Raw genomic sequence first — 26,020 nt, 5'->3', positions numbered from 1 at the left:
TTAACCTGACAAACTGGACTTCACAGATCCAATAATACCAAGAATTCCCTTTAATCTAATCAGCAAGATGGTCTAATCAACAGTGTTAAATGCAGATTTGAGGCCCAGCAGGACAAGAATAGATAAAAAGACAGTACTCATCTACAAATCATTAGTATCCCCAATAAGGGCTACTTCAGCACTATGCATCAATTTGAATTCAGACTGAAATGGCTCATTAGCAGCTAGTCTTATTGGCAGATAAGTGAGGTTGTAACTGAACAGCAACAGTTCATTGCAGAACTTAATGGTAATTTAGATTAAATTAATAAAAAACACACTAGCTATTGGCCAATAATTACAGAGCTGTCTGGAGTCTAAGTCTGGTTTATTTAGAGACAGTAACTGCCCGTTTAAGAGACAAAACGTAACTTTAACACTACCCATTGGACCTCCTTATCACTGTCCCCAATGGTGTGGTAAACGCTTCTGATATTTAAGTTAACCACACCACCACTTCTCATGGCCTTTAAGATGAATAATCAACAATAACCTTGCACAAAAACAAAAAACTTTTATACTACCAATTACTGGACCAGCCAAATGGCCTCCTCTCATTTCTAACTGTTGCTCCATGTTCTCAAAGCCTAAACAATAACTTATTTTAAATTGATTTTCTCTCAGGTTTTACTTCCATTAAAGAGGTGAATTGCTTGAAAGCAGGGTCTGCCTGGGTACAATTAAGTGCATATACAAGCTTAGCATAATGGTATGGTGTGATTTTTGTTCATTCTTCCTAGTAGAATGGGTATCCTCAAGTAGAAGTACTATCCACAATTCTTTGGGGATCATTAATGGACTGCAACCTTCAAATCTTGCCATCAATTTTCTATTAGATTTAAAGTTCAGTCTTTGGTCTCATGCTTCTGTTCATTATGCTGCTAAATGTGAATTATGAACATACAGTAGTTTTAAATACTTGGTAGACGCAAGCAATTTTTCCTCTAGGATTTGCCAACATTTTGCATCATCCATTTACCCCTCAATCCTGACAAGTTTCCAAGTCCCAAATTGTTCAGAAATATTTCCATAGAGCATGATACTGCCACCACTATTTTTTGACAGCTGGTGACAGTGTTGCCCGATGTAAGGGTTTGCATTTAGACCAAAAGGTTCAAGTTATATCTCATCTGTCCACAAAACCTTCTGCCCCGTGTGCAATATATTGCTTATGAGATTTAAAATTAGTCTTTTTTCAGAATTGTTTTCATTGGCACTCGGTCATACACATCAGCTTTGGTTGAGGACTGTCATATTGTTGATGTGTGAACATTGACTCCAACTGCAGACATGGAACTTTGAATATCCTTTATGATATCCTTTAGTGCGAAATTTTAAAAACAGTTTTCTGACTGGCTGTTGCTCAGTTTAGAAGGGTTACCTAATCTAGGTATGATGAATCCCCCACTTCTTAATAAAGGACACGACTGAGCTGGGACAGTGACAAAGACAGAAATAATTTCACCAATTTTGCAAACATTCACACAATTCATCATGTATCTGAGTTACTTTTGGACTACAGAAACAATGGAAATTGAATACTTTTGCAACTGAAAATAATCTGTTTTTGTGTTCATTTTACTTATTTTACACATATATTTTTACAACAACTTGGAGTTGTCTGTGCTGATTTTACATATAATGTCCAATTTGAAAGCCTTGTGAAGTATGTTCAAGTAGCAACAAAATATGATAATGTTGCAAGTGGGTTACATCAGCAAATCACTGTACGTATCAGAAAGATGGATTTCCTAGATTAGACCCTGTTGAGGCTCTTTTGTGTATTAGGTGCAATTAATTTAATCAAATATTTTAAACATGGATAAGAAACAAAACCTCAAAAATGTAAAAAAAGATCACAGAGTCATGTAATGTTCTAAGAAATTTGAAGCAATGTCAAAAATAAATTGTTACAAAGTATCAGGCAGGCATTAGTTAATTGAGCATTGACAAAATCCTGGTTACATTGACACACAGACCTGATCAGCCTCTGGAAAAAACACTGCGGGATATTCCATCATTTTGTCCAATGCAACTATGGAATACTGGATGGTCAAGGCTTTTTCTTATTGACAGGATTGGAGTTGGATTCACTCACAGATATTCTACTGGAATTAGATTAAGAGAAATAGCTGGTCCTGTCAAAAACAATATGTTCTTCTTCACTTCAGAAATGGCTGTATGAATGTAAAGGACTGTTAGCTCAAGAAGTTCATCAAAGTATTTCTAAGCGGCTGTCCTCAATTGGTAACAATTGTGTTCTCATATCATCAACCTTCTACCACTTGAGAAACAGGTTTGAATAACACAAAATTCAACAGACACACAAGTTAACTTCCATCAGGTCTGTCAAGAGCAAAATGGTATTCATTGGTGAATACACCAAAACACTGCAACCACCTTTCACTTTTCACCTCTCTCTCTGACACACATCAGAGAAGTTCTTTGGCCCTCAGAGATGGTGATTTTGTCCCTCAGCTGTCAACATTAACACTGAATGGCTTCCAAACGCGCAGATCTTTTTCATGCAGACTACAAACTGCAATCATTCTGCGGATGCGCAGGTCATTCTTCTTGGATTTTTTCTTGGCCAGCAAGATTACCTTCTGCCTTCCAAGAAGTGATTCATCCCTTACAGTGTCAGACTCCTGGTTTCTATGGACTAATACACCGATTGTTGAAGTAGAGCAGCATGCACTCTGGGCAGCTTCTCCTACAGACATCCCACTTTCAATCATGAGGATAGCAAACTAGCAATTCTCTTTACTCAATCAGGACATGGTCAGAATTTTCAGAATTTTAATGGGTATTTTACAATTCCTCAATCAGTTCATTTAGTTTAAGCAATTATAACAAAATAAACATGAAGCCTGGCATTTTTTATGATATCACATGACTTGAGCTCAGTATTTTGCTATCCCAAGGAACAAAACTGCTCACTATTAAGATACAAATAACATATTTGCCTAATAAGCTATTGATGTAAAAAGACTATTGTGTTTTCAATGAGCACCAGTATGTACTATAGATGATAATATATTACAAGGAATTGCTTCATCTGTTGAGGCTCATTATGTCCCTGAGCACTCGTGCTACTTTTCTCAAAATTCACAGTAATATAGAAGAACAAACTGAAAGAGCTGTTGTTGTCCCATAAAACATGTTTTATCAAGTTTAATCACATTCTTTTTTCTATATATTTTTCTGCTTCCTGTTTGGAACCACAGTTTTGCCTTTGTGATTAATACAACGTCAAAGTAAGCCTCCCCTTTAAATGCCAAACTAAAGAACTACTAACTAAGCAACCTTTAAAAAGGGAAAAAAAAAACATTTATATCGTATTTCCAGTCAACTACATCTTTATCATATAAATCACATTAAAGGGTTTATTGACTCTTTTTGAGGAGGTGGGGAATTCCATGTAACCTTTTTAAGTCTGTCATACAACCACTTTCCTAGCAGTCTTCGTGCTGCATTTATTTCATGCTCAATACCAAAAACAGGTGAAAATATTTTTTATGGGAATAGTTATATTAAAGATCAGTACATTCTGAGAAAAAAAAAATTAAGTAACACTTTTCAGCAACAGAAACAAAAGCACACTTAAAATATTTTTAGGCTACTTTATATTTAGGGTTTTCATAAAGGTACTATCAGCAAATATGCACTTTTGCAACTGAAAGTTGGGCAACAAAAAACAACCATTCACATATGATTTCTCAATTTCTTGTCAAGGAACAGAGGCAATAGTTAAGCAAGCTATGAACTTGAACTCTTATATGCAGTACTAACACACTTAAGAAAAGTCAATTCATGAGGAAAAGAGAATAAACCAACCACAACTTAAATAAACAGACAAAAAACAAATATCTATAATAATACTTTTTAAATACATTTTTAAAATAACAAAACAGTGTTTTCCTCCCATCTGAATTGAAGCAGATGTCAGTTCTAGCTTATTGGTAAAATGCAAAGAAGACTGAAGGTGGCTGCGTGACCCTCTGGTCTAACTGCCTAACCAAACTCTCTTCTCTGCTGCTGCTCAGTGACCAATGGACTCTGTCCATCTGCTGATCCTGATCCCTGGAAGACTGAGTCGTGCGATGAACGCACAGATAGTAACAGTGAACAAAGACAAATCAAGCACCTGCTGACCTTGTCCCTCCTCACCTCCACCCCAGAGACCTGTATGCAAATCCTCCACTCCCTGTGGATCCCCCTGCTAAAACAGGTCTCTCATTATGGGCTGTACCCTAGAAATACCTGGTTTAACAACATAAATATAACATTCAGAGCCACAAGAGGACTTGAAATTATTTTTTCTCTCATTTAACATTTTTTTTATTTTTCTACTTACCAGGAAATCTAATCAAGGTATCTTAAGAACAGCATTTCTCTGCTTAAAAGTAGTATTATGTTAAATAAGTAAATCCCATCCTAAAAAATCAGGAAAACAAAACATCAGACAAAGGGGTTAACAGAGTCAGATCTCATCTTGGTACCCTTGGCAACACTGTTGACCTGGCAGTACAAAAGACTGTTGAAAGAAAATGATTTCAGGAAGAGAAACAATTCATCTATTCCGATAAGGGTGTGAGTTGAGGGGGCCCCTTTGCTGAATGCGAGTCTGAGAGCTGTGAGACCATCTGCATGAGGAAAGATGAGGAACTGAGATGCAGTGTTTTTGGTGAAAACGAAGCATTCTGGATTCTGAAACTGACAGCAGTCAAAAAGCCTGAGAACGTGGTAACTAGGCTTGACACAAGAAGAGAGACCTTCAACAAGTGGCCTCATGGAGCTGTCAAGCAAGGTAGAGATGTGAATAGTTGGGCAGTTTCAGGCAGTGCTGTCAGGTTTTTGGATATTGGGCATAAGGTCGAATTGGGATTTCTGATGCTATATAACAGCTAACCCCAAACAGAGGGGTTACAGGACTCCACCTCAGGTCACTTTTCTTTCACTTTTTACTTTGCAGGTCACAGGTTGTTACAGTTCCCCACTCTAACCTCTTAAAAGTAAATCACTTGGACATTAGACAAAGACTTTTATTTATTCTACTGCATGCTCCCAACGCATGGTGTGATTTGAAATATGGCAATTCTTAAGCTTGTCAAACAAATACAGAAGAGCACTGCTCAAACACTACTCTTAAAAAAACTCTTCCTTCAGAGGAACCTGAAACTAATAATTACTCGTGGGAATAATAATCCATAATAATAATAACCCAATTATTTTAAGATTTCCCATAAGCACACATTAAAATCAAATAAATGAATATGTCACAAAAATGGTTTAAAAGAGTTTTTCATTATTTTAAAGTAAATTTAAGTTAGATTCATACTGCAACAAAGCTCTTTATAACATTTTTGAGCTATCAGTTATTTTCTCTTTTCTCATGTTTTCAGATAGTAGATAAGACAAGATAAGATCACTTTATTGGCCATATACTGTACAATTTCTTGTATTAGGAATTTGTCTTTTCGCATACCCGGAATTTGCTCTCAATGAGACACACAGAGAGGGAGAGAAGCTTGGGGTCAGAGCGCAGGGTCAGCCATTTATACGACACCCCTGGAGCAGTTGGGGTTAAGTACCTTGCTCAGGGGCCTAACGGAGTAGGACTCCTCTGCCGGCTGCGGAATACGAACTGCCAACCTTCCAGCCACAGGCACAGATCCGCTCCACCCCTAGGGCCACCACACCGCGAAAATGTATGTGTGTATAGTGCATTAAAGCTATTAATGTGACATATATACTGAGAGGCATTAAAACACAATAAATGCTACAGTATATGTTTCAAACCTCATTTCTTGTATTCTAATACCTCTCCTTATATAATCTATTATATTTAAGTAAGGAGCTGTGTCAGCACGCAGGCTCCAAAGAAAGAAGCAGGGGTTAATTTCACATTGTCGACAGAAAACTACCCAATGTTTGGCTACTGAGCCTTCTTCAGGAGCAAAGTGTGTGTATAGTCTATTATTACATTACCTCAATTCCAGCAGGGTTATACTGCCATCTATCTATAACTTTTGGACTACTTTTTTCATACAGACCAAAGCAATAAAAAAAAACGTAGGTGATAGGTTACTGACAGCTAATATCAGTATCATAAAAATCCCCTGTAACTGTCTACTAGGCTTAATTTAGATTTTCTCATTTCAGTTTTTTAGCAATTCTGCTTCTGAAGTGCAGATCTGTCAGAATGAAAGTCTGAATTTGGCCCCTTTGAAGACATCAGGATTGTAACAGGAAGATATTTGTTTTATATATAGACTAGTATATAATTACAGTTTAGAATCATTGAAGATTTACCCAAAATGTATTTTAAGACAAGGAGCTCTCCACAGCTCTGAATCTCTAGTGACCTGCTGAATTCTCTAATCAGCTCAGGTTCTAGGTTTCTGTCAGAACTGAGATCCCCGATTCTGACTTGCTATGGGACATGAATGCTCTCTCAGCGATGTCTGGGTTTACGTTTGAGATTTTTTTGCACTTCTCTCTGCCTTGAGTAAACCCCTTTTTTGAAAGGTATATGTTTTAAATCTGACTGTATACATGACTGCATCTTGGGTCTTGCTGAAGGGTGGAGGGGTTATCAGTTTAAAAGAATGTCAAATTCATGAGCTATCAATGGTTTCTCCTCATTAAATGGTTTTAATTCTGAAACTACAACTTTACTTAGTTTAAATAAGAGAGAGACATACTTTTATAGATTTTGAATACACATGGCCGCATAAAAATAAATAAATAAATAAATAAATGTTTTTCTTTGCATTTTGGCTCTGCTACCTTCTTTAACGCTTGAAGAAAGGTAAAGTCCATATCCGAGCCATAGTGTCACACATCCTGGTTTCTGCAGCTTTAAATGGAATAGAGAGCAGATGACCCCAACCTGGAATAGGACATCAGTCAATTACATGGATTACCCCAGGCAATTTTGGTACTCACTTATAATACTAGGTAAACTGCAGCAACTGGGGTACCTGACATAAGGTACACAAGCAGTGACCACAGCAAGGACTGGAACCCACTGTCTGCCAGTCATGTGTCCAAAGGTTACCTGCTACACAATGCCACCTACCTATTCATACAAATGAATGAAACAGACTTCAAAATGTTGTTGTTAAACAGTTGTGAAGTTTAAATCAGCAATGTAAAATGTATGCCTTAGAACAGGGGTTTGCAGGCTTTGCTCCCGGAAGATGATCACTACCACTGGTCTTCATTAATTAATCAGTTGAACTCATTATTTTAAAATTAGGTTAAATTGCCGGGTTTGTTGGGTCTTAATCAGTTTGCAATTGAAAGGCACCTGTAGAAAATTCAGGCCAATGGTCCCCAAAAACTGGAGCTTTCCACCCTGCCTTAGATTACAAGGCCAGTATGTGGAATGGTGCACACATTCCAAATCTGGCAACGGATCCCTTTCAAAATGCCAAAACCGCATCCATACACATTCCAACCCAAAAGTGCCTATATTCATTACTCCCTGTACTTAAATGCTTTCCACAGAACAGTACACCCAATGTCCAAAATGCATTAACTGCTGCATTCTGATTCTGTTTTTATGCATATTTCTTCCATGGTTATCTTGTCTCTTGCACTAGTTTCTCTTCTTTAAAAAAGTCTGTCACACAGACAGTGTTGGACAAGTTGTTAACCCAATGTACAGTATCTAACCCAATCCACCCGGATACATAAACCAACACTCTGCTGCCTTTCATGTTAGAAAGGTTCCCTCTTCCCACTCTATTCAAAGCAAGAGTGACAAAGCGACTGCCTTCTGCATTCTATGAATCTTCATTTCCTATATGCAGTACATTGTTCCACTCAGTATTATTTTTTTCTGAATTTTGCTTCTGACGTCATCCTCAGTTGTTTGTATGGGACCACACGGTTATAAATGAAAATAAAATTGATATCTATTTTGTTTTGAAATTGGTATATTTGAAATTAACATACAGTATATAGCTACTGTATAGTGTGTTAAGTTTTAGCAATTCAGTTTTTATATATTAATCTGTACTTTTAACATTATTATTAAGAGCATATGTGCGAGCTCAAGTGCAACATGAGCCCTTATTAAGCTCTTTGTCATGGTTTTCACTCACCACAAAAAGCCTTTCTATAGAATTAAATAATGCAACTATCTTTCTATAGAACTCAATCTTAAAGCTATGGTCCCCTAAACCTCACTTGCTACAGAAACACGTAATCTATACGGGGGAACTGGACTTTCAAGGAACAGAAAGACTTCAGTTTGAAGTAAAATACTACAAATCTCCAAAAGCTGTCGCCTCAACTAACAGAAATGTGTATAAAAAAAGATGTCTGATATATAAAAAGATATAATGTATGCGACAATTAATAGTGGTAATTAGCCAGCACTCATTAAATATAAATCTTTAACATTCAATAAGAACCACAATAAACCCACTTTAGCCTTACGATCCAAAATCAGTAATAATCACTCCTGAAGAGCTACATCGCACTCACAGTCTGAACAATTACTACAATTACTTTTAGTAATATTATGAAAAATCTGGAAAATGTTAAAATGAATACCAAGTCAATAATTGATTCACAATATTTGGCCCACAGGTACACAGGTAAAGAAAACTTCATACATCTGTCATCTATTGATCAACTTTCAAGTGAACCAATGTTGACTTTTTGGTGGTGTTCAGTTTTAGTTTATAGTGAAAATAACACCCAATAAATCTAGTTTATAGTTTTTGGTTTTAAAACAACTGAAATACTGTAATGTGTTTTTAAAAACGATGGTCAGCAGGGGGCTCCAAACTGCCTCAGCATGCAAAAACTCTTCTACAAAGTACAGGCTGGGTTCTCCAGATCAGAAGGGCAAGTCTGCACCTGGGCTTTGTCATTGAATGGAGTCTCATATGTGGACATGGATACAACATGAGGAATAGACATAGGTACATAGTACACATGTACTTCAAAGGGTCTGAAACATGGATATGGGCTAGGCACCACAACATGTTATTATCACATTGCAAGCTTTCCACCCTTCTATTATTACTGCATGGCATTTCTATGTGTAAAGTAAACTGCTTTATATGCCTTCTTCACAGCTTGACACAAGGTACCTGATATTAAAGACTTTGCTGATCCAAGAAATAAAAGAAGGTATCACTTAGGCAAACAGATCAGAAAGATGTGGCTCCATCTACACAATGACTGACAAAACTAGAGGAACAGGCCAAATTGCAAACCACACTTGTACTGTATGTGCTGAAATGTAAACAATTACAAACAATTACTCCTACAAAGGGGAAAAATGGGTGTCATTTCATCACACGTGAGGCACAACATTTGTCTTATAACATGAACACTCACATTGGATGAGAACTGATAGAGCATATGACTGATAAAAGTCTTTGTATATTTGTTGTCCCTGAAAGATGGAGAATAAATAATAATCAATAAACTTTATCTTATGTAGCAAGTTACATCCCAAAGCATTTTACTATAGGTGTAAACAAGTTAAAACAAAGATGAAAGGATAACAAATTACAAAATAAGCACTTATAAGAAAGACAAGCAGTTGGAACAGAAGACACATGGTCATTAGACCCTGGAGCAGACACAGACACTGATTAAGTATAAGCCTTTCTTAAAAGAAAGGTTTTGAGTCTAGATTAAGATGGACTCATGGCCAAAACCTATAATAATAGTGAATAATAATATGTGAAATGTAATAGTTGGGCAGTACTATAATTCTAATGAAATGTTATTAATTTCTCTGCTATCTCTCGGTTTGGGAATACTTATGCATGTGTAACAAATAATGATAATAGTATTTTAGTTTTTACTTTTTATTTTTCATTACAGAATTTTCCTAAATTATTTCACTCATAATGGTGTGCAGTTTGAGAATTTTGATTAAATCATTTTCTTTAAAAATCTTCTTCTTCTTCTTTTTCACAGCCTTAGTCCCAGACTGTCCTGGGGTCAGCTGCTTTGGTTGCTCTTCTCCACTTGTCTCTGTCGAGCACATCTTCCTCACTCACTTCACATACCTCCATATCTTTTCTCACACAATCTATCCATCTCTTTCTAGGCCTGCCTCTTCCTCTGTTACCTTCCACCTCAAATTCCATTACCCTCTTTGTTACTTCCTCAACGTCCCTCCTCATGATATGTCCATACCACCGTAACCATTTTCTTTAAAAATGTGTATACATTATTCATAATTTAACAGAATGAGACATCACTGGAAGGGGGTGAATACTTTTTAAAAGCAGTGTATGTCTTTGAATCTTCAACTTTTATATTGTCCATAAATATCTTTCTTAGCATACTTCGATAAAGTCCATTCACTGGTCAGCCACCCAGTATCCCTTGCTTTTGCTTAAACAGATATTTCATTATCTGCGTTTATCACTGATCACATTAAAAAATCTCGGCTATCAAAAGCATAAAGCCCAATTATATTAATCCTTCAATCTTCCAATCGACGGCATATTACCATCACAGTATGCTGCTTCAGCTTATTGTTTGCCATTAGCTGTTTACATCTGCATTTTGAAACCACATATTTATATGGTGCATAAAAAAGTGGTGGTCCATAGATTTAATCCAGGCCCTTGTGCTAAGCATGATGTATAATAGGATATGTTTTTTTCTGTGACATACCAGCTAGGGGATTAATGCTTTTATTTTATATATCCTTATATATATAAATATATATATATAACTTAGTATTATGTAGGATATTTATTGGGAAGGACTGTTTTGTTCAAGTCAGATACAATATTTAATCCTACAGTACAAATCAGACAACACATCGTTAGTCAAACACAATGCATTAATGATTTTTGAGCAGAAAACATCTCAACTGTTTAGCACTCAATTTCTTCCAGTAGATGGGGCACAAGTACGTCAAAGGCCTTTTCACATTTAAAAGCATTCTGATTAATTTTTGCAAGGCAAGTCTGCTTTTTATATACATAAAAATATAAAGAAATGCAAATAAAGAAAGCAAGCAGAAGTTAATTAAAAATTATTTACCATTTATTTGTTTGGCAAATTTCAGTTAAGTTTTTCTCAAGAACACAGCACTGAAACCACTCTTATTTCAGGTCACTAGATACTAGCAACTAGCACTAGTGACTGAAATAAGAGTTCCTCATAGCCAGTAGCAAAGGGATTTTGACATTTTTGTTTGGAGTTGATCTTTTGTCAGCCTTTGACACTACAGGTCATAGAGTATTTATCAGAATAGTGGTTAAGGAGATAGGAGGCTACTGCCTTCTCGAGAATCTACACATTATTGTGTTAAAATCTGAAAGGGTGAAAATACTTATTCCTTTAATTTCACAGCTTTTCTGTCATTTTTAATACAGATATGACAGCTTTGAAGCATGAAGTTATGCAGGAAGAAAATATAGCAAATTATTTTCAAATACATTATATAACATTTCAAACTTCTTAAGAGGTAAAAACACTGTAAAATAAGCATGCAAAAAAATTGCAGATCTCTTATATTTTAAACCACTTCCAATATGTGTCAGATGATATAAACAAATATAAACACTATTTGCAGAAAGTGGTACAGGACCCGTGCAATCAGCAAAAACAGCAAACATTAAGAGACTCATTAAGATTCATTAAGAAATGAGATACAGCTCGGAAACCTCATTTTATACCTCTCGGCTGTCACGACTATAGTCCCCCCTCCTTAAGGGTGCTCCAGCCCTTTCACTAAAGACTTCATTCCATGCACCTGCGCCCTATTCCCTGCCCACCTTATAAGCCAGGCGCTGACGCTCTTCCGGGCTCTGCATCTGATTTCCATATCGTGCGAGTCCGGGACCAGGAAGCGCCTGGTCCCGTTAAGGTTTTAACCTCGGTTCCCGTTCCTGTTCCCCGTCCGCCGGTTCCGACCCGGCCTTCGTGGTTTTTAATTCCTTCGTCGGATGGATCTCCTGGTTTTGGACTTACCCTTGCGTTTTGGATACTCTATGGATTACTCTTGGATCGTTCGCCTCGGCCACACCTCCCCCGTGCACCAGCGCACCTTGGACACGCCCCCTGTCTTCTGCCCCGTTTTCCTGCATGACATTTCCCTAGTGTTTCCCCACTCCGTCGGACTGTGTCGTCCGCATAGGGTCCGGAAAGAACTGTTCGTTACATCGGCACTTCTTAATGAAAAAGATCAAATTAAGGGAATCATACTGAGAAACTGAAACTAAAGCAAGCAGTCAAAATAGTAACTTTGTAAGCCACTTTCCCTTACCTTTGGATTATTTTGCTCTACTTTTATTTATATAAAAAGTGTCTTTCATGAAGCTGAAGTGCTTGACAGGAAACGACCCTAGCCATACACAGACATTGTGGTTGTATTACTTGTGAGAAGTGACGCCAGCTTAAACCATAAAAACCTACAGTACAGAACTGGAGAGGTCCTAGTCTCACAATATTAGAAAATTTATAGATTTTGGCCACTAAACTAATGCAATCTACAATGCTCTTTATAATGCAGAGACAACCAAAAGTATTAATCCAACATACCCTGATCAAACAGGACAGCAGGCAGAATATTCTTTCTCATTGCAACAATAAAATGCAAGTATATGCAAAATGCAAAAGTAGGATTAAATGAATATTTTCACTTAGATTAAACTAGCACTACGGTTTTCATGTTGTCTTATAATAAAGTAACTTTTACAACTCAATGTTATAAAATGTAAAAAAAAAACTGATTAATTTCCTTCCAAGCTTTGAGAATCAATCAATCATTGCTGTGTGACTGTAGAGAAATAAGAATGAAAGGTAAAATGTTACATTTTTAAAAACAGTTATTGAGAAATGTTTTATTCACACTAAATTTACATATTGTCCTGCACATTACATTTAGGAAAGAGTTAAACCTGATTTCAGTACTTATATTTACACACTGAAATGCTTTATAAATTAATTGCCCCCATAAAGTGTTCCACACCGGTAAACATTTTCAGACGCGGTTATGCACAAAACTTAAACCGAAATCAAACTATTATTTCACTTCAGCATGTGAAGCAATAGTGAGGTGAAACACATTACTTGTGGTTTATTTTATGTTACCAGTGCAGTAAAGGGATTTTTGGACTTTACTGTAAACAACAGTATCTGTTCCTCTTTTCAAAAAGCTGCTTTCGAAAAAGTTGTGCGAGGCAAAGTTATTGGATCCATAATGCACTTTAGTATTGCTTTATACAAATTAACATAAATCACACTTACATTTCTTTTAAATTTAATCAAATTTACTACATCAAAAAATATTTTTTGGGAAATCTCTCCTGAATGAGTCTAATGAAAAGTGGGTGAATTACAATTTCAAGAACCATTTTCTGATGATTAAGAGTGAAGAGTGAAATAGTAGTCTATTATCAGAATATATCCAACAGTGGAGAAAAAACAGATGCACAATGGGGCTGTCATGAAAACATTAGAAAGGTTACGAATGAGAGGAAGCCCATTGATCCAATTGTCTCATCCAGCTTTTCCCTGTAGGAAGTCAAGGTATCGGCTTTTACTACATTGACTGGCTTGTTTCGTACTCACTACAACCTTTAAGATAAGGTAAGATAAGAACAAAAAACCACTCCCCAGTCTCAAAGAATATTATTATGCGGCACAACTCAAGCATCTGGTCTGTTGGTGTGACGGATAAAATGGCAGCCAAGTGGAAAAACATAGAGACTAGATTAAAAAAAATACTCCAGTCCAAGCTATAATTGGTGATCTAGCCAGGTTTCAATATAATTAATCGGATTCTCCAACTGCCTTAACATGAAAAATGTGGTTTAAAGTTGTTAAAATATTTTTGGCAGCAAATAAGAAAGCTATAATAAATAAATGGTTACAAAGTGATCCCCCACCCAAAGAAAACTGTATTGTTATTGTTTCAAAGATGTATGAAATGGAAATCAGTTAAGACTCCAGAAGGCATTTCACACCCCAATGAAAGTACGATTACAAAGTACACCTGTAAAACCTCCAATTTACAAAATAGACTAAATTTCCAGGCATGGATAGCGCCATATTGCAGTCATTGTTTGCGATTCAGAACGAGGAAACAAAACATCCAGTGATGTGAAACGGACCTATTACACTGTAAACAAGATGTCTTGGGAATACATTGTAATAGAAATATTTAATGCCCATCTTAACTTAAGTCTTAAACATTATGATAAAAAGGATCTCTTAAATTGTAAAGATTTTTTTTTCAGTATTTCTTGTCAAGCACTGACGTCACTCTTTCACCGCATTTGTTTTTCATCGGTTGTTATTAGAAAAAATGATAGGAATGGCACCTAATTTGAGCACAAGTTTTGGTTCAGTATCCGAAATGAAAATATATTTCACACAACGAACTGTCAGGTTTCATAATCATGTAATCCCAGGCAGAGAAAATGTCCTATCCCAAATTGACAAGTTATGAAAATGTATCGATTTCTGTTCCCAAAAAACCCATTCACACTAAGCGAATTTTGCTACTGATTTAATTTAATGTTCTGATACAACCAAATACAAAGCAACATATGTTTGGGTACTTTATCTAGACTGCCGATTTGAATGAGTGCAACTGAATTGAATTCAACATATCTACTTTGAGATGGTTTTGCCAACAAACACTACTTACTTGTTAACGTTGCATGCAGGTCATGTTGGAATATTTTCATGGTGAATTGCCTGCTGCAAAACCCTTACTTATTTGCTCATGCATCAAGCTGAATCTCATCGAGAAGCTTCTCAATGGGACCAACATCAGTCCTAGTTGAATATCCCTTAGAAAATGAAACAGCTTGGTTTTTTGCTGATCTGATCCTCTGTTTTGTGTGTGACCACTATGTTCTGAAGAGCCAAAAGGATTAAAGTTGTTTCAGAGATCATGTTTCTCATTTGCTTACAGCAGCTAGTGAGCAGGAAAGGCCATTTCACGTCACCCAGAATTCACTCAAACTCTTGCCTATGGTGAGACAGCGGTTTGCAACAACATGGCAATCATACAGTATTTTCACAAAGTTCACAATTTTGTATTTAATTTAAAATGTGCAAAATTTGCTATACCTTCAATGAATTTATTCCATTACAAAAATTTCATACCCAGTATGAGAAATTGCGACTACAGAGGAAGCAATAAATTTTCTGTGGACAGAAAGTGTTGCATGCATAATCTTTTAATAAGGGAAAAAATTAGACTTAAGGAAACTGAGAGCATCAATGCCCCATCATTGACCGCTTTGTCATGAAGTGGGAGAATTCAGTCATTCAATTTGAGGCAAATACCGGAATGAGCCGATATCAATAATGAACGACCCACAGTGAGTGTGCAGAATGCAGGTGTGTTTGCATTAATCATTGATGAGACACAGGATATAAACAAGCATGAACAAGTTGCTGCTGTAATCAGATCTGTTAAAAGAGGGTCCATTCAACAATAAAAAGAGATGTCAAATTATCGGTAGTGCTCATGAAAAGCATATGCTGTCTAACCTCAAAATTAATATAGGTAATCCAAAAACCTAGTATTATACTGGGGCAGCAAGAGGTGCTTACTTTCTGGTAATATTTCATAACGTTGTGTGGGGGTGTATTTCCCCTCATGGATGGGATGCTCTCTCTCTCTCTTAGAAAGCAAGGTCAATTCTAATCACTTACTTAATACATAATGGTCCATAAAGATTTTCACCCCATATTGCAACATCTATTTCCTCTTGGGATACTACTGTAGGTGTCTTCCAATGCCAATGTCAATGACAACATTCACAAAGCATATATGGTTTCCCAGTAGTTTGATGAGTATGACACGAATGTTATCCATATATCATGGCCTTCTCAACTACCAGATCTGAACCCAGTCAAAATGCCATTTTTAAAGCTCAGAGGATGAATTCTATGGGTAGGCTACAGGTTAACGGGCTAACTTCCAACAATGACGCAAGATGAAGCGGCCATTTTACGGTTCTGAAATGCCTCATATACACTATTTTTAGCAAGATGTTGATGCTTTGCCCAATATTTCTGAAAACAAAATACAATACATTTTACAGTTATTGAACACCAACCCTGCCTGTGTCAAAGGCATGGCTTGTGCTACAGTAGAAGCAGTTGTATGCATGAGTAGGGAAGATTTAGTTTGTTTTATCACAGTGGTTGGTGAACTCACCATGTAAAGGCCCATGTTGGACTGTGTCTGTCAATCTTAGACACCCGTATTTGGAAGCCCATGTGATGACTGTGCCCGCTGTGGCATCACAAGATATATACAATTAGTGTATTCCAAAGCCCTCCTTACTATAGGCCTAGAGAATTCCAAAGGTCTGTCAATACAATATGAATACACCTCAAAGAAAACCTGCATCTTAAGAAAACAGATTCTACCCAGGACTAAATCTCCCTCTGAACACGAATGCCCACAAGTGAATGGAAACCAATTTCTCCACATTTTAACATTTTAACATGAGAATTGCAAAATACAGGAATTTCCCAAATAAGATCCCAGAATTTCCTAAAATAAGACAGCAAGTTCTTTTGTAATAATGCTCAGTCCAAAGGTACTCTTTTCATTGTTCAGGTTACCCAGACAGAATCTGTTTTCCAGCCTGGTTAGAAAAAGGAGATCTCTGACTTTTCCGGTTCCTTTTCCCACTTATCGCCTTTCTCTATTCCTGTATTTATGCTGTGGTCCATTCCTATGAAGACCAGCTTAATAACCTTCCTTGGAAACATTTGATATTATGAAAACAACAAAACAGGTGAAGCTAAGACCATAAACATATGTGAAAGACAAAGAGAAATGTCAATAAAAGTAGGATGCTAATATTTGAGAGGTTTTTTAAAGACTCCATATTAACAGCAATTTGCCCAGAGAACACTATGGCATAATACAGAACATCAGTTCAACAACACACTAAAGTACATGAACACATTTGATAAGTTCCTTCACAACAGCCTATGATTACATCTAAATGGTATTTTCCAAAGCAGGAGACACACAACCTTTTAATTGAATGTCCGTTGCACCTTCTTTCAAGCATGGTGACTACTTCTTCAAGACACAGAACTGCTTTCTGCTGTACAGATAACAACTTTATCCAATAACAATTTTTATTTATAATGCACCTTTCGAAACCCAATAACATAACAAAAGACATAATGTTAAAAAAACGCCTGACCCTCTGAACCAGAGGATACTTGGTTTAAATTCTGGGATTCTACCCTTCAGCATTTCCTCGCTTAGATTGTTCTAGAAAATTCAAAGGGTACTCTTTGTCTTCATCACCGTTAATGAAAATTTACTCTCATTTGACTTCTCCAAATAAATGAATGATATACACAGATGTCATCGCCATTAATGAAAATTTACTCTTATTTGAGTTCTCCAAATAAATTAATGATAAACACAAATAGGAGCACAGGATTCAATAAAAGCACCATTTCTAGGACCATGTTTTTCAAAGATCAACTGGTACATGAAAAGCCCTTTTTTGAGTTATGTTAGTGGGTGATAATTCCACTGGTGCAAGTATCAAAAATGTAGTGGAATAACAACATGACAACAGACTCAGTGACAGCTTTTTTCCTGTTTACGAAGTTCAGAACTCTCTGTAATACCCATTGTCTCATTATAATATTATAAATAACAAGGGTGGGTAACAGAAATTCTCTCATTACTTTTTCATCTTTAACTCTCTCAGACAGATCAAAATGTACTTTCACCTAACACCAGCCCTTAAATCTTCAGGTCGTATTTGGACAAAACATCTGCAACAAGAATATAAAGAAACCCAGATTGTAACAGAGACGAGAAGTTTTTGTTCCACCAGTCATTGCTGACAATGGAGGAAGTGTAGGGGCTTCACAGAAGCCGCAGTTACAGAAAGGCCTTCAAAATATCACATCGCATCACTTCCTCAGATCACTTCAGGCAAGGCACTCTGCGGAGCACGGGGAGAAGCTTCAAAGCCACATCATATACTGTACCTTGCTGCTCATGAAGCCTCTCTGATATGAGTACATGTACATGAGACGAAAGAAAAGACAAAGGTAAGGTCAATCTCTTCTTAATGCTTTTATGTCAAAATGTACTGTAGTTTAAGCATCCATGTTTCTGTTTGCTTCTCAATGAACTGCTTCACAGCGTCGAAGCCCTCACAGGAAATGTTCAAAATACTACAATGTTTCAGAACACCATTAAATTCATTCATGGAGTGGGCAGTTTTCAAACAGGGAAAATAAGGACCTGGTTCTCCTACGCCACCTATCAACACAAAAGCATTTAAGTACAACTTTTAATAAATATAACTGTTTATGAAAATAACTAAAGTAAGAATTAGTGGTATAAATGGAATATAGCAGAAGTACCAATTAAATTCCATTTCTTACTGACTGACCATGCACATAATATATGATACAGCATATTTCTGATGAATTGAGGAGGTACTTGAACATGCTGAAATAAAAAACAGTTTTGAACAATAGTATAAAACACACATCCTAATTTGTACCATGCAACTTTATAAAACTCATGAATATTTTTAGTTCTTGAAATCAAATTTCAACTTCTCTTTTTTCATTTGGTTTATAGTTTCTGTTCTGAAGCAGTGGCCACATAGTCCATTTTGTTTTCAGAGAAAAGCCTCTTCAACTTCCTCAATGAAGGAAAAATTAAACCTAATTACAAGATGCACCACTAATTAAAATACATATCCGAACAGTGATCACAACCCGTTGTATCAATATATGTACACTACAAGCAATTTGTACAAAGATACCACTAAGGCTTTCTACTATTATAACAAATGGATCATTATCAATCTTTAATCTTAAAAAAAAGATAAAGATCAGAATCTTCAAAATGTGATCACAAACACTCATGGCAAACTATACAGTACATGCTGTGCAGTGGGGCTGGCAATGCAGAACGGTTCAACACATTAAACAGGTGAATGCTGTACTTCAATGCTGAAGGGCATCCTCTCCTAGGTGTGAAATATTTTGAGATTTTTCAGGGTTACAAATCACAATGTAAATGAAATAAATAACTACATTATTATTTATTAAAGGAAATACATTGTCAGACTCTTTGGCAAAGCAACGCCTGTACAGGTACTAGCCTAACAAAACAGAGCAAAAGACATCTAGATTCCATTAATGTGCAAATGTGATCGATCTTGAATGCATACCCAAAAAACAGCAATGAGAGAACTTAGCACACAACTGAATTACACTGTTGTATTAGTGTTAAAGACCTCAAAAATACTACTGTATAACGTGCTTGTGAAATCTTAGGTTTTTGTTATTTTTGTGTGCATGCTGGAAAAAAATATCCTATACTATACTTTCCGGTGTAAGTGTTACACAGTGTAGAAATGACTGACAGAAAGAGGGCTGAAAGTGTTAATAATGGAAGGAGGAAGAGTGAGGCTGGTAGTTAAGAGGCCCTTCTCTCCTCAGAGGGTGTAGAGTTCCCTAAATGTTGTAACTGTAAGATTGTCAGACCTGTTAATTATCCCTTTAACAATATATCTGCTCAGTCATCCGCATAAAATTGCCTTGAAGTGACTCAGCATAATACAAAATCTACAATGTACTACACAGTGCCTCGAGGGACCCCCATGTATTCACTCAGTAGTAATCCATGCAGCAGACATTGTTCCCAGTCACCAAAGTTCACACCAAGTGTTCAGGGGCTATGGAATACCAGACAAGCGTTCTTGTGGAACCTACGCTACGTAAAAATATGCAAAGCCCTACCATACAGAAAAGCAGTCTGGTGCATAGATAATACAATGACGGCAACACCAAGACCAAAACAGAGTGGAAACCACAACATCTATAAATGGCAACTTAGATTTGTGCATCAGTATGGTCTTGCAGAAGTCTAATGTTTGTACGGTGCTTGCAGAAGTATTATGCGGACATTGAAGAAGTCCAGTGTTGGGAGGGGCCAGTCATTTTTACATAACATGACTCTGTAGATTGATACATAAATCTATTTCCCAAGTGGAATTGCAAATTGAAAACTTTGCTGACAGGTTTTCACAGAGTGGGGGGAAAAAACAAAATGTCTTGCAAACAACAAGCCACACCTGAGTTACCGACTTTCCACAAGAGTTTTGGTTTAATCTGGGTCTTAGGTCTGGTGTTAGGCAGACCTTAGGACCAGTCTTGACAGTCTGGAATCGAGCTGGTTTTCTAAGCCTCTTTAAAAAAATCATCAACAGTTTATGTCTGTGCAGAAGGGATGAGCTGGTCTGGTTAAACCTTGGATCAGTTTAATCTCAGGTGTAGAGTTATTTCTAAAACACAGAAACCCTGCAGACCACAAAAAGTGAAGCTGGAAAGCCCCACTTCAGGTTTTGAATGCTATACCTTGGCCACAGGACTATAATTACAATTCATAATTAATATATTCTTCAGAATGTGGGCTCATATGTGAGAAACAGATCCAAATGTTTACACAGACCAGGAAAAGATACAGTACTCGTCATGCAGTTCCAAATAAGTAAGGGATCTGGCAACAAGAATCTTGTGAGAGGCTGTACAGACGACCCACTGCCAACACAGCCCCCAGGGGAATGTACAGTGCTCCTTCTCCTCTGTCCACTGCCCACTTCCTCTTCTCTTTCTACTGTGACTCAGAGCACATTAAAGCCAGCTTTCTTTTACACATTCAAATCAACAGCAAAAGGCAAGATGATCACTGTAAGACGTTTTCTGCCATCTGGCTTTGTGTACAAGACATGATCATGTCCTGTGAACTCCACCTCAGTCAGCCCTGCCTCCTGCTCCTTTACCACTAATATTGGTACATCTGGCTTTTATGTTAAGGAGAGGAACAGTCACTCTTTTCAAAATAAGCAGGGGGATAACATTTCTAAAACTGTATTTTAGAACAGTATGTTAACCAAATTCCCCAACTCAAGCACACAAATTTAAACTGGGGCTTTACAAATGAGTTACTTACAGTATATACAGTTTATTTTTGGACACTTCACGATCAGTACAGCTGCAGCCAAGCAGCTAATCAGCTTCTGACTGAGCCATAGTAACATCAGTTACAGAAGCCACACTGGCCTGTACACAGCTGTTTCCTTCTTTCACCCCCACACACAGACTAACTCATCAGTTACATAGGCGGTTTGTAATCAGCTAACCTAACCAATGTGTCTGAAAACAAAGATCTTTATTTCTTTTAACAAAACAATCTAAGTTATATGTAGATTTATTGTGAAAAAAAAACATTTTCTAATAGCAGAGATTTGAAGACGAAAGCATGATGTTTATATATACAGTATACTGTATGCGTTCAACTGATATACATGTAAAATACAGTGCCGTATTAGTGCAGGTGCCAAAATTATGAGAAAATATTGCCATTCGTTTTATGTGCATATCTGCATTCATAACAAAAGGACGGGAAATTCAAGTTAACCACTCACCTGCAAGGTAGATTTCACTTATTCATTGTAATCACAAATACCTGAAGGGCATGCCTAATTTAATTATTAGGAGATTTCTGGCATTTGAAAACGATGAAGGTATAAACAGTATGGACAAAAAATGGAAAGACCAATGTAAAATTATTTAAAAATGGTTCTGGGCTGCCTCATGCAGCCCGTACAGCCAGTATGCATCATGGCATAGAGTCTACCAGTGTCTAGGATTCTGTAGGAGGGATGTGGCACCATTCTTTCAAGAGAAAGTAAATCATCGTCTGACTATTTCACATTCCTAAACTGTTCTACTCAATTCCTCACTGCCTGTGCTTTTTGCACTACCAGATTCATACTGTAATTGTGTATTGTTTGTGCACTGCAATAGGACTATAGCATTCTGCTCTGTGGACTTCTCAGTAGACCATTTTTAAAGAATTGCTCATACTACAGGTTTAAAAAGTTGCTCATACTACAGGTTGAAATTTGCAGTTTGCAGTCAACTGATCTGCTGTTGATCGCCTGTTTTGCATTAATATATGAATAGCATGATCCTGAAGTATGCACTTCCACTCACTCAAAGATTAAGTCTTTCCCTTGGAATTCCATGCTCACATCACCTTCGACAGCACTGTTACTGGTATTTCATGAAGTTGAGGTGTATTGGTCACTGATGTTCCTGCCAAATGCTGCCCAACAATCTTTCAGTGACACTGAAGATTTTTCTTTTGGCATTCTAACCATAATTATGGGCAAGCAGGTCCTTGCAGCATTTTTACACAGGTTCCTAAGCTTGCTGGGATGTTATATTCTTGGTTTCAGGCATATCCAGTTTATGTCCATTACCTGTATATATAACTCCTGATAAAGAGTTTAATATTTTTGCTTTTAATAAGTATCTATCATACACCCGGGCTTTTCTATTTTGGACAAGAATATGGTTTATCAGAAAGAAAAGCTCCTTTTCTGAGTTGTAATACAGTGCTCTAAATATTCTTTAAACTGTACAGTCATACGGATGTGTTAATTCTGTTTTCATTTCATTCTGTTTCTCATCACTGGCATCTGTTCTAAATCATGTAACAGTTGCTCATTTGCTTAGTTTCAGAACCTGGGAATAAGAGGTTTTCTAAGGCTAGTTTTCTGTGACAAAGTGAGTGACAGTTGTGATTCTCAGATTTGTACTAATTTTCAGTGCCAGTACAGAGAAATAAGAATTTATTAGCAGACATCCAGAGGACATGTCCTGCACTACAGACAAAACTCAAAAAGCTAGACTTTGTTTTGTGTACTTTGTTCTAAGATGGTAGTCAACAGTTCTGATACTTTTGTGAGCCAGAGGGTAAACCCGTTCCAGCACTTTCATTGTCCCTCTACCCCACTAACTGTATAGATAGCTTTAAAATACAGGATGTGGGAAAATCCCCCTCAAAATAATTACATGACGAAGCTTGCAACACTTCTGATGCGGGATTCTGAACTAGCCAGGGGAAGTTTCACAATGGTTTATGTATACTTACAAGCAGCCACTAATCAAATTAATGATCTAAGTACATTTCCTTTATATTTCAGCATTCAACTAATTTTTGATTGTACGTAACCACTAATGTCTTTTCCACAGTCATCTTGGATCAACTGAATAGCGTTAATGAAAATGATATGTTAACACTTACTGTACATTGCTTTATACTCATTCTTATAAACATTTAAAAAGTGAAGGAAGAATTAATAATAAATGTTTTTATAAACTATTGAGAGTAACAGTCTTTAATCTGTGATGACACTACCATACTTTACAGTATGCTGTTGTCCTTACCACACCAATAAATGGAGTGACCAGCTATAAACCTTTTTTCATCGTGCATGTAGAAATGTGCTCTTAGGCTTTGGGGTATAAGAAAATTAAAGCAGCCACAACTTTCCACCACTTTCAAATTCCTTGATTTGCATAGACCAAGGGAATGACCTCAGGGGTTCACACACAACCACTGAAAGATGTTCACCCGAGGTAACTGTTTTTGGAACGTATCTCAGATATACCATGTGAAAACGGTGATTAATCATTGACTAACAGAAACAGCTGGGGGTGGCATAAAGTTGCAAAAGAACTAAAAAATCTTTTTGTTTTTATTTCCGTGAAAAGACCCAAGATATAAAATTATTTACAAGTAATTGGTAAATAGTCAAAGTAATGAATATATAGTGCATATTAAGTAGTATGTAGCATTTCTCTGAATTAGAATAGTCTATACTTAAAGCCCTGGTCTGGTTATTTGGGATTTATTTGCTCATGTGTTGGATTTTCTTTATTATATCTCCTTGCTGCAGCATCATGTCTTAAAGGAAACCAGCTGTTATGGAAACAAATGACAATACTTCTCTGGACAGGATGACAGGTGAAACCGAGCCAGTGGAATACAGGATTGTAGGATTAGTGTTCTATTGCACAATCTTCACCATTGGAATTATCGTGAACGTCACAGCACTATGGGTCTTCAGCCTCACCACCAAGAGGAGGAACTCGGTCACCATGTACATGATGAACGTGGCCTTAGTGGACCTGATCTTTATTTTGGTACTGCCATTCCGCATGGTTTATTATGGGAAGAACTACTGGCCGTTTGGCGATATGTTCTGCAGAATCACAGCAGCCCTGACAGTATTCTACCCTTGCATTGCTCTCTGGCTCTTTGCGTTAATAAGTGCGGACCGGTATGTAGCCATAGTGCAGCCCAAGCACAGCAAGGAGCTGAAGAACGTCAGCAAAGCCGTAATATCCTGCGCTGGCATCTGGATAATGAGTTTGGGCTGCTCGGCGCCACTGCTTTTTACAGACAACGACCCCGACAAGGCCAGTAACTTCACCACCTGTGTAAAGATGCGGGACATCATTCATCTAAAGCAGGACAACCCCGTGAACTTTGTCCGCATCATCTTCTTCTTCCTGGTGCCCATTTTCATAATGATCGGGTGCTACTCCATCATCGTCAACAACCTCATTCACGGGCGGACTTCCAAACTCAAGCCCAAAGTCAAGCAGAAGTCGATCAGGATCATCATCACCCTGATCGTGCAGGTGCTTGTGTGCTTCGTGCCCTTCCACGTCTGTTTCGTCTTCTTGCTGCTGGAGAACACTGGGCATGACTACAGCGCCTGGGCAGCCTTCACGACCTTCATGATGAACCTCAGCACCTGCCTGGACATCATCCTGTACTACATAGTGTCCAAACAGTTCCAGGACCGCGTCATCAGCGTCATACTGTACCGCAACTACCTGCGCAGTGTCAGGAGGAAGAGCTTGCACACGGGCAGCGTGCGATCTCTCAGCAACATTAACAGTGGAATGATCTGAGGCAGGATGAGTCTGATTGTATCCATACTCCATCTAAAGGCACCATGGCTCACAACCTCTGCATGGTCACCTGTTGCTTGATCTATGTCATGTGAAATATTTTGAAAAAATTGATTTGCACCGTGACAAGAAGTGAGAAAGAAAACAGAACTTACAGCCCAGATGGCAGAACATCCACTTTGAGGTCTGAAAAACAGCGCAGAGCTTCGGCAAGCAGGGTGTCAAAAAGGGCCGACAGAATCCACGCGCCAAACAGGAAAGACTGTGGCCAGAAAGAAAGGCGTGTTACTCATTGTTGCACTTTTGCTAACATCCTGCATCTTTCATTCAATTCCCATTACCAAGATTCACAAGTAAAGAGGTCATATTATCATGTTTACTTCCAGCCTGCCACAAGCACAGCTATGTTGCTTTTCTTACTGTTGTACTCTTCACATTTATTGAAGACTTGAAGTTGCCTTCTATGCCATAGCTTTCTGATGGCCGATCTTAGGACAGTACCTAAATCTAGGACACCTCTTGTTCTTCCAGTGGGGTCACTGCATATGAGAGCGCCACACTGGCCTGCCTATAACAGTGGATTGTTTCAGGATTGGCACAGGGTATTAAAAAATGTGTTACTCTTCATTACTTCATTTTTTATTCCTTTAGCTTTCATAATTCAATATCACACTGTCAAAAATAGGTTATTTCCTAAGAAAATACTAATTTGAAGTATTCAAATAAAAAATATATATCTGTAATGACAGTTCTGATTTCCATACTCTACTCGCATGAAAACAGACAAAATATTCATTAAAAGACTTATAATGGCTTGTCAGGACACATTTTATGGAACTCTGACATACTGCACTTCAGTGGAGGGCACAGGCAGAAGAAGAGCAACCTAAATTTTTTAAAGGTTAAATGTATTCCTAAAAAGGCCTCAGTAATAATATCTACAACCCTTTCCAAAGAAATGGAACAATAGAGGTTCATTATGAAAGAAGTGACAGTACCTTCGGTAGTGTGTCACTTATTTTACAGCACAGTACTAGTCAGTTTATAATATCGGCACTGAACTGATAATAAGTAAACTGATTAACAAGGATTAATTGAAGCTCACTGTATCATTTGGAAATGCACCACTAGTCACCACCTAAGCACTGCAGTAATATTAAACATGCTCTGCAAGTAT

General features: G+C 37.3%; 2 protein-coding genes across 3 annotated transcripts in view; one reads left to right on the top strand and one right to left on the bottom strand.

Annotated features, from left to right (window-relative positions):
• Positions 1–26,020, bottom strand: part of ubac2 (UBA domain containing 2) — a 92,030-nt gene that overhangs the window by 59,343 nt on the left and 6,667 nt on the right. The window contains exon 4 of the mRNA XM_088604345.1: positions 24,999–25,105. Coding sequence (XP_088460471.1) covers positions 24,999–25,105 — 107 coding nt within the window. The remainder of the gene's footprint in view (positions 1–24,998; positions 25,106–26,020) is intronic.
• Positions 17,856–25,586, top strand: gpr18 (G protein-coupled receptor 18). Of its 2 annotated transcripts, XM_088604369.1 has the most exons (3): positions 17,856–18,099; positions 22,594–22,644; positions 23,820–25,586. In XM_088604369.1, the coding sequence occupies exon 3, from the start codon at positions 23,848–23,850 to the stop codon at positions 24,841–24,843; it is 996 nt and encodes a 331-aa protein (XP_088460495.1). In that variant the 5' UTR covers positions 17,856–18,099; positions 22,594–22,644; positions 23,820–23,847; the 3' UTR covers positions 24,844–25,586. The 2 variants fall into 2 exon arrangements, with proteins under 2 accessions (XP_088460495.1, XP_088460485.1); XM_088604359.1 differs by lacking the exon at positions 22,594–22,644 and having other exon boundaries at positions 17,864–18,099.

This window comes from Lepisosteus platostomus, chromosome 2 (genome assembly GCF_059453375.1).
Source record: "Lepisosteus platostomus isolate fLepPlt1 chromosome 2, fLepPlt1.hap1, whole genome shotgun sequence".
NCBI lineage: Eukaryota > Metazoa > Chordata > Actinopteri > Semionotiformes > Lepisosteidae > Lepisosteus > Lepisosteus platostomus.
The sequence above is the reverse complement of the archived record's forward strand: the minus strand, read 5'-3'. Positions and strand labels throughout refer to the sequence as shown.

Coding starts and splice junctions, on each gene's coding strand:
- gpr18 (XM_088604369.1), top strand. CDS start 23,848: ATGGAAACAAATGACAATACTTCTCTGGACAGGATGACAGGTGAAACC.